This window comes from Babylonia areolata, chromosome 28, assembly GCF_041734735.1.
Source record: "Babylonia areolata isolate BAREFJ2019XMU chromosome 28, ASM4173473v1, whole genome shotgun sequence".
NCBI classification, from domain to species: Eukaryota; Metazoa; Mollusca; class Gastropoda; order Neogastropoda; family Buccinidae; genus Babylonia; species Babylonia areolata.
This window is the reverse complement of record NC_134903.1, coordinates 22,115,520-22,125,519: the sequence shown is the minus strand read 5'-3', so window position 1 is coordinate 22,125,519 and position 10,000 is coordinate 22,115,520. Positions and strand designations below refer to the sequence as shown.

At 44.2% G+C, this 10,000-nt stretch overlaps 1 protein-coding gene across 3 annotated transcripts in view; it reads right to left on the bottom strand.

The window, feature by feature from the left end:
- The window catches only part of LOC143301907 (chorion peroxidase-like), a 64,985-nt gene that overhangs the window by 16,216 nt on the left and 38,769 nt on the right, over window positions 1–10,000 (bottom strand). For all 3 annotated transcript variants that reach the window (XM_076616348.1, XM_076616347.1, XM_076616350.1), the window contains exons 8-11: window positions 9,248–9,351; window positions 6,937–7,041; window positions 4,989–5,084; window positions 4,004–4,167 (exon numbers count right to left, since the gene is read on the bottom strand). In XM_076616348.1, coding sequence (XP_076472463.1) covers window positions 4,004–4,167; window positions 4,989–5,084; window positions 6,937–7,041; window positions 9,248–9,351 — 469 coding nt within the window. The remainder of the gene's footprint in view (window positions 1–4,003; window positions 4,168–4,988; window positions 5,085–6,936; window positions 7,042–9,247; window positions 9,352–10,000) is intronic.

Here is a 10,000-nt window from a genome sequence, read left to right as displayed (position 1 = left end):
CACGCACACACTATAGACATTCATATACGTGCATGTAGTTATGTACACATACATATGTATACACACATAGTCAAGCACAGCTAACGCAAAGGAAGTGGACCTGCCACAATTGAACTTATTGCTGAGGGAAAAGGTGAGTTTTGAGACGAGATTTAAAAGATGCGAGGGAATCAGAATGACGGAGGTTATCAGGGAGCTTGTTCCACGTCTTTGGCGATTGAAAAGAAAACGATCTGTGTCCATAGGTCTTACTTCTGACGTGAGGTATCTTGAGAAGTCGAGTATCAGAGGAAGAACGGAGCTGGCGAGACGGGGTATAGATATGGAGGAGTTCAGAAAGATACTTGGGGCCAGATCCGTTGACTGCAGAAAAGGTCAAGTGGATAGCGTATAGTCTATTCGATCAGAAACGGGCAAACAGTGGAGAGACTGAAGGAGAGGAGAAACATGGTCAAATTTAGAAGCTCTGCAAATGAGTCTGGCAGCGTTATTCTGAATTCGTTGGAGTCTGTCCAATAGATATTTGGGAAGGCCAGCCAAAAGAGAGTTGCAGTAATCCAATCTTGAGAGAACCAGAGAGCATACACGTGTCTTGGTTGCATCGGTTGAGAGATAGTGGCGGGAAAAGCTGATTCTACGCAGTTCCAAATAGGCAACTTCACAGATATTCGAAATGTGTTGTTGGAAGGAAAGAGACTGGTCTAGGATTACACCAAGACTGCGAGCAGAAAGAGAAAGTGAAACAGGTGTGCTATTGATCAGAACAGAGTCAGGAAAAGAAAGATGTTGAGGAAACATCTTTGGACAGGTTATCATAAATTCAGTCTTATCGTCATTTAGTTGCAGCTTGTTGAGAGTCATCCAGTCCTTTAGGCCAGCAATGCACTCCCGTCTTTGAGTCATCAGTGCATCAAATTCAGCTATGGAAGCCGACTGATAAAGTTGTGTGTCATCAGCAAAGCTCTCATGCGACATCGCATGATGACTGATGACATCCGACACAGGAGCTGCATACAGCACGAAAAGAACAGGACCTAGGACGGACCCCTGTGGGACACCATATTTTACGATCTGACAGGTAAGACGTGATCCATGCTAGTGCAGTGTCACGAATACCAAAGGAAGTTTTAAGTCTGTTCAAGAGGACAGAGTGGTCGATAGTGTCAAAAGCTGCTGACAAGTCTAAGAGAGCGAGAACAGATCTTATCCTCATCAAATCCCGAAAGCAAATCATTCACTATTCTAAGAAGGGCTGTTTCGCAACCATGACCACGTTTATAATTAAGTAAACCATTTTGCTCCAGATGAGCTAAGAGCTGTAACAATATGATCTTTTCTAGCAGTTTTGATAAAAATGACAGATTAGAGACAGGTCGATAATTTTTCAAACAATTATGAGCCAAAGATGGTTTCTTGATGAGTGGACGTACAACAGCAGATTTGAAGCTTTCAGGGAAACAACCAGACAGTAAGGAAGAATTGATGACATGAGTAATGTGTGGCAGTAGAACATCAATACATTCAACCAACAAAGAAGACGGGACAGGGTCAAGCTCACAGGATTTCGGACAAGCGCTCAGACACACTTTCTTCACAAAATCTTCGGTAACCGGTTGGAAACAATGTAAAACAGGACCACTGTACACGTGTTCTTTAACGGGTGAAGAAAGAGACACAACAGAGTCAAGCTTCTCACGAATGCATGATATTTTGCCACTGAAAATGTTGTAGGGAGAGGATTGGGTTTTTTTTAAATAATTTTACCTAGTAGATTGTTCGTAACGTTGAAAAGCTGTCTGGCTGTGGTGCATGCAAGGATTTTAGAAGAGTAGAACTTTGACTTTGCCCTGTCAATAATGTTTGTTACACTATTCATGGCTGTCTGAAAAATGTCCCAATTGATGGTCAAACTAGTGGCGCGCCAGTGCCTCTCAGCTCTCCTTCTCTCCCGCTTGGCCTCCAACAGCTCTGGTCCCACGGTGTTGTACCAAGGCGACGGGGGACGATTGGAGATCAGGCGCCGAGTCGACGGGGCGTGCCTGTCGAGTGCAGCGCGGAGGACAGTGGATAGCTGGTCAGCAGTTGGTTCAAAAGGGATATTAGTCAGCAGGTCAGCTTTAAATAAGTCTAAGTCAATTGAGGTCAGTGTGCGCACCTCCCTATACACACGGGGCGTGGGAGGTTTGGTGAGGTTCAGATGACACGTCACACTGTAATGGTCAGAGGACATGGTGTGATCGACGGTGGTAGACTTCAGGAGGCAGTCCTCATTTCTGTGCAACACGATGTGACCACGATTGTGTGTAAGCTCGGTTACAGACTGGTTAAGATCGAACAAACTGACAATTTCAAGTAATTTAGAAGTATAAAACTGCGTGGGTGAATCAAAATGAAAATTAAAGTCACCGACAATGAGTAGGGAGCCTGGTAAACTGTTGGCATATTCCAAGAAGTCCGGAAACTGTTCTATGAACATCGTATCAGAAAGTTTATTTTTCTTGTTTGGTGGCGGACGGTAGAGGCAGAACACATTGAGCTGGGAATGTGGCATCGACAGTGAAAGCTGGGCCAGTTCAAAAGAGGCATGGTTGAAGGGGAAGGCGGTTGTGTACATTGTGTGTGGGAGTAGTCTGTCTGACACAACGAAGGCGATTCCTTCCCCGCAAGTTGTTGTAACACGAGGGAAGGAGGTGGTAGTGTAGCCAGGGGGAGCGAGATCTCGACACTTAGCTTCATCCCCAGTACTGCGAAGCCAAGTTTCTGTGATACACAGGACGTCGAGGCTGATCGATAGCAGATGTTCGTTGATCGCTGAGCGTTTGAGGCGAGGACCAACTGACTGGGCGTTGAACAGACCTAGAGAAATTTGAGCTGAGCGGTGGGAGGGAAAGCAGGACAGAGGTACACAAATATGGTTGTTAAAGTTGATGCATTTAACAGTATGGTCAGTGGAAGTTACACGTCCATTACCGCACACAACAGCTATCTTCCTCTGCTTGCGACGTCCTGCACGATGAGTGCGAACACGGGGGAGGTGACAACCTATACCCACACCTCTGATGGCGTCGAGTGCTGCAGGAGGCACGGACAGGAGCTGGTCCCGTGTGTACGACACACGGGGAGAAAGAACATCAAGCGAGGGCCTGTGGTAGAGATCAGCTTCAGGAACACGCGGAGCACAATCATCACCATCACCATCAACATCCTACCTTCTGCGCAACGCCGCCCATAATGGACCTGGCCTTCTGGAAAAAAAAACCCTCATCCTCTTCCTCCACCTCCTCATCATCACCATCATCATCACCATCATCAACATCATCATCACCATCATCATCACCATCATCAACATCATCATCACCATCCTACCTTCTGCACAATGTCACCCACAATGGACCTGGCCTGATTGAAAACCTCCACCTCTTCCTCTACCTCCTCTTCCTCCTCCTCCTCATCAACATCATCATCATCATCACCACCATCCTACCTTCTGCACAATGTCACCCACAATGGACCTGGCCTGATTGAAAACCTCCTCCTCTCCCTTCACCTCCTCCTCCTCATCATCATCACAATCATCACCATCACCACCACCATCCTACCTTCTGGAAGACTTCCTCTCCTCCTTCTCACCCACCTCATCATCATCACCTTCAAGATCATCATCACCACCACCATCCCACCTTCTGCACAATGTCACCCACAATGGACCTGGCCTGATTGAAAACCTCCACCTATCCCTGCACCTCCTCCTCTTCATCATCATCATCATCCACTACCACTACTACCAGCATAATCCTACCTTCTGAGAGACCTCCTCTCCTCCTTTTCTTCCTCCTCATCTTCAACATCATCACCATCACCATCCTACCTTCTGCACAACGCCGCCCATAATGGACCTGGCCTTCTGGAAAAAAAAAAAACCTCCTCGTCCTCCTCCTCCTCCTCCTCCTCATCATCATCATCACCTTCACGATCATGACCATCACCACTATCACCATCCTACCTTCTGCACAACGCCGCCCACAATGGACCTGGCCTTCTGGAAGACCTCCTCATCGGAGTGGAAGGGGCGGCGGTAGCGGAGGATGTGGGCGATCCTGTTGTGCAGTCTCACCATCGTCAGGTGCAGGACCGTCAGTCCAGGAAGTTCGTTCACTCGCTCGTCCCCTGCACACACACACACACACACACACACACACACACACAGTCATCTCTTGTCAACACTTCACTTACCATTGTCCCTCCCTCCAAGATAAACAATATACAAAAACCAGTACCAGTCAGGCTCCTTGATGCCTCCCCTCCCCCGCCCACACACCACACACAAACACAAACACCACCACACACACACCACACACACACACACCACCACCACACACACATCACACACACACACACACACCACCACCACCACCACACACACACCACACACACACACAAACACACACACCACCACACACACACACCACACACACACACACCACCACCACCGCCACCACCACCACCACACACACACCACACACACACACACACACCACCACCACACACACACACACACACACACACACACACACACACACACACACACCACCACCACCACCACACACACACACACCACCACACACACACACACACACACACACACACACCACCACCACCACCACCACCACCACCACCACACACACACCACCACCACACACACACACACCACCACCACCACCACCACACACACACACACACACACACACACACACACACACCTTTTAATGGTTTGTTGTTGTTGGGTTTTTTTTTTACGACTATATGTTTTAGAATTGGAAAGTTATTCTCTTAGTCACATTGTTGTTAAGCTAATGTTGTGAATAGTATTGTTTTCATCCTTTCCCTCCCTTTTTTCCACACTTCATTTATAACCGTTCTCTCCACCAACCCACCCCCCTCTCCTCTTTCTCCCTGAAGAGTGAATTCAATCCAAACAAAGACAGTACCAGCCAGGAAGCAGACGTCATCAGGACCCTCCTTGATGCAGTCATCCATGCCGTTACTGGGCATGTGGTCATCAGTCGTGGTCTTCATTAGGTAACCTGTCGTCACCCTCACACATCATCATCATCATCATCATTATCATCATCATACATTACACATCATCATCATCATCCATACACATCGTCATCATCATCATCATCATCATCATCCATACACATTGTCATCATCATCATCGTCATTATCATCATCATCATCTATACACATCGTCATCATCATTATCATCAGTCAGCACAGTTCATCATCAACACACATCGTCATTATCGTCATATTATCATCATCAGTCATCACAGTACATCATCAACACACATCGTCATTATCGTCATATTATCATCATCAGTCATCACAGTGCATCATCCACACACACATCGTCGTCATCATCATTATACATCACCCACACACATCGTCATCATCATCATATCATTATTATCAGTCATCACCGTACATCATCCACACACATCGCCATCATCATCATATCAATATCATCAGTCATCACAGTGCATCATCCACACACATCGTCATCATCATCATATCATTATCATCAGTCATCACAGTACATCACCCACACACATCGTCATCATCATCATATCATTATTATCAGTCATCACAGAACATTATCTACACACTCATCATAACGTCATCATCATCATCATCATACATCACCCACACAAATTCTCGTCATCATCATTATCATCAGTCAGCACAGTTTATCATCCACACACATCGTCAACATTATCATATAATTATCATCAGTCACCACTGTACATCATCGACACACATCGTCATCATCGTCATATTATCATCATCAGTCATCACAGTACATCATTCACACACACATCGTCGTCATCATCATCATACATTACCCACACACATCGTCATCACCATCATCATCATATAATTAGCATCAGTCATCGCAGTGCATCATCCACACACATCGTCGTCGTCATCATCATCATAATCATCATCATCATCATCATCGGTCATTACAGTGCATCATCCACACCCACATCTTCATCATCACAGATAGACAGAGAAAGAGAGAGAGAGAGAGAGAGAGAGAGAGAGAGAGAGAGAGAGAGAGAGAGAGAGAGAGATTGAATACAGCTATGTGCAAGTGAATTGAAGTAAGAATCTTTGTGATGTTCGAAGTAAATTTCTTGCAACAACATAAAGAAAAAAAGGGGTTAATAACAACAAGATTATTGTCATCAAGAAGAAGAAGCAGAAAAAGAAGGAGAGATTCACAGCTGAAGAAGAAGAAGGAGATATTCACAGAAGAAGAAGGATATATTCACAGAAGAAGAAGAAGAAAAAGAAGAAGGATATATTCACAGAAGAACAAGGATATATTCAGAGAAGAACAAGGATATATTCACAGAAGAACAAGGATATATTCACAGAAGAAGGAGGCGAAGAAGAAGAAGAAGGATATATTCACAGAAGAAGAAGGATATATTCACAGAAGAAGAAGGATATAATCACAGAAGAAGAAGGATATATTCACAGAAGAAAGAAGAAAAAGAAGAAGGATATATTCACAGAAGAAGAAGAAGGATATATTCACAGAAGAACAAGAATATATTCACAGAAGAAGAAGAAGGATATATTCACAGAAGAAGAAGAAGAAGAAGAAGAAGGATATATTCACAGAAGAACAAGGATATATTCAGAGAAGAACAAGGATATATTCACAGAAGAACAAGGATATATTCACAGAAGAAGGATATATTCACAGAAGAAGAAGAAGAATATATTCACAGAAGAAGTAGGAGGAGGATATGTTCACGGAAGAAGGATATATTCACAATTGGGCGTACACACATTCTCTCTCTCTCTCTCTCTCTCTCTCTGTCTCTCTGTCTCTCTCTCTCTCTCGTGTCAAAAGAATCGAACCATGGCCATCTCTGTCGCGAACTTCATGCATGCGCTCAATGGTACTGCCGTAGATCGGGGACCCGTCGATGAATGACGTCACCACGTTCATGTGCTGACGTGGCTCTGCAAGAACGAAAAGGTCAAGGTCAAGAGCTGTTACGGTCACGTGACGGCAGTACGTCATTCCTATTGGCGCACAACCTCCTTGCCCTCTCAACATCATTTTGACTGCTATTACTGTTGCTGCCGTTACTGTTGTCATTGTTACTGCTGTTACTTCTGCTGCTATTGCTGGTGGTGTTACTGCTGCTTTCACTGCTGTTGTTACTGTTGTTACTGCTGCTATTATTGCTGTTGCTGGTATAATTGTTGATGTTATTGCTGTTACTGTTGTCGTTCTTACTGCTGTTATTGTTGTAACTACTGTTACTTCTACTGTTGTTGCTGGAATTCTTACTGCTGTTGTTACTGCTGCTGTTACTGCTGTTACCGGCACGTACTACTGCTGTAACTGCTTTGTCTGCTTCTGTTACTGTAACCACTGTTACTTCTGCTGTTGCTGCTGTTATTGTTGATACTGTATGCAACGCAATATAACAGAAGACAACAACAACAAACAAAAACAAACAAAAAAAAACAAAACAAAAAAACAATAATAGGATATCGTTGCAGTTTTCTCTGATGTATTTCAGGATTTAATCAGCAATGATTTCTTCGTTTTACATACATGGGATAAATTATTACCTTTCTTGTAGTTGTTGTTTTGTGTGTGTGGTTTTTTTTTTCCAGAATATCATGGGCGATGATGCACAATACCTCGTGAGACACACGTGTCAAGTTGTTACCCTTATCTTATTTCTCTCTCTCTCTTTCCCATTGTCCTGTGTGTGTGTGTGTGTGTGTGTGTGTGTGTGTGTGTGTGTGTGTGTGTGTGTGAGCGCGTGTCTGTCTCTCTTTGTGTCTTTCTGGCTGGTCTTGATTTTTGTTTGTTTGTCTGTCTGTCTGTTTGTCTGTCAGTCTCTCTGCCTGCCTGCCTGACTCTCTCTCTCTCTTTCTTTTTCTGTGGCCATGCTGTCATGATCTTTGCTTCTTTTTTTTCCAAGTTATGGGCAGATAATCCTGAATCGGCAGGACGCTCTCTGCAGGGTTACCGCCCATACAACTGGTTATGACATTCACATTTTCCGGTGTGGGAGACAACACCTTGGTCCAGTTAGAGGACAACTAGCGCGCGCGCGCACACACACACACACACACACACACACACAACTAATCTAACAATAATACGTTAGTCACTGTCGGTTTTTTTGTTTGTTTGTTTGTTTTTGTTTTTTTGGCAGGCAAACGTCCATCCACCAGGTTCAACTGATTTCTCTTTAACGCATCCACTTCAAAGATTTGTGCAGCTATGCGCTCGGATAGTTAACGATTTTCTAATAATCAAAATACCACACATACTAACAGGAATATAAAAAACCTGTTCACAATCTATATAAACTGCATGTTAAAAAGTTTAAATGTTCACGTTTCGTAACAATGGACTGTCTTGATGATGGTTTAAAAAAAAAAGAAAAAAAGAAAAAAAAACGGACAGAATCTGACTCTTGGCGTTTCCAAACACATCCTTGAGAGCCATGGAGCGAACCCATCCACTTAAAAGATTTGTGCAAGCTAAAAGTTCGGATACCTAACAATTTTATTATTATTATCATTATTATTATTATTATTATTATTATATTATATTATATAGCGCTGAATCTTGTGCGGAGACAAATCAAAGCGCTTTCGCACCAGTCATTCACACGCATGGATAACTCTAAAACTGGAAAACCTGAAGACAAGGAAGAGGCAGGGAAGGGAGGCTATTTTGGGAAGAGGTGGGTTTTAAGACCAGACTTGAAAGAGCTGAGTGTGGAGACCTGACGAAGACAAAGAGGAAGTTCATTCCAATTACAAAGTCCAGAGACATACAAAGAACGGCGACCAACAGTGGAGTGTTTGAATCTGGGTATGCGTAAACAGAGTGGATCCTAAGCCGATCGTAGAGAGCGAGATGAAGTGTAGAGGCGAAGGCAGCCACGGAAATACACAATTTTCGACATGGTTCCTATTATCAAACCAGTAAGCAAACTAACAGGAAAATAAAACTGTTAACAGTCTCATTTACACGCTAACAGTTCCAGTGTCCACGTTTCAGGACAATAGACTGTTTTAATGAACGTTAAAACACACACACACACACACACACACACACACACACACACACACACACACACACACACACACAAACACCATAAAAAACAATAAGATAAATAAAACAGAAACCGACTCTCCGTGTTTCCAAAGACGTCCTTGATAGCCATGGAGCGAACGAACTCCATACAGTTGCCGATGAAGTTCCTCTCCGTGCTGAACATGATGGGGAAGCATTCCCTGTACACACACACACAAAAACACACACGCACGCACGCACGCATACACACACGCATACATACACACACACACACACGCACGCACGCATACACAGATACATACACACGCACGCACACACAGATACACACACACACGCACGCACGCACACACAAATACACACACACGCATGCATGCACGCACACAAGCACGCATGCATGGACACACACAAAGACACACATACACATGCACAGACACATACACACACACGCGCGCGCACACACACACGCACGCACACACACACACACACACACACACACACACACACACACACACACATGTAAATGAAGCTTTAAACATGTCTCGAAATTTTCATTTTTACGGTTTTCTTTAGACAAGTATGCCTACGTTTGCAATAAAGAATCAAGTCGTGGCTGTTTTTCTGAATTGTTTTTCCATGGCGCCTGGTTCTGGTAGTTTGTAGTGTCCACATATTGAGGAGAGAGGTGGCAGAATGCTGAAGACGCTTACCTACCAGTACAGTGTTCATGAGGGTCTGTACGTGTTCCATTCCCGACCTCGCCCCCTCTCTCCAAAGTTCGACTGGAAAATTAAAACTGAGCGTCTATATTCATTCGGATGAGACGATAAACAGGAGGGCCCGTGTGCAGCA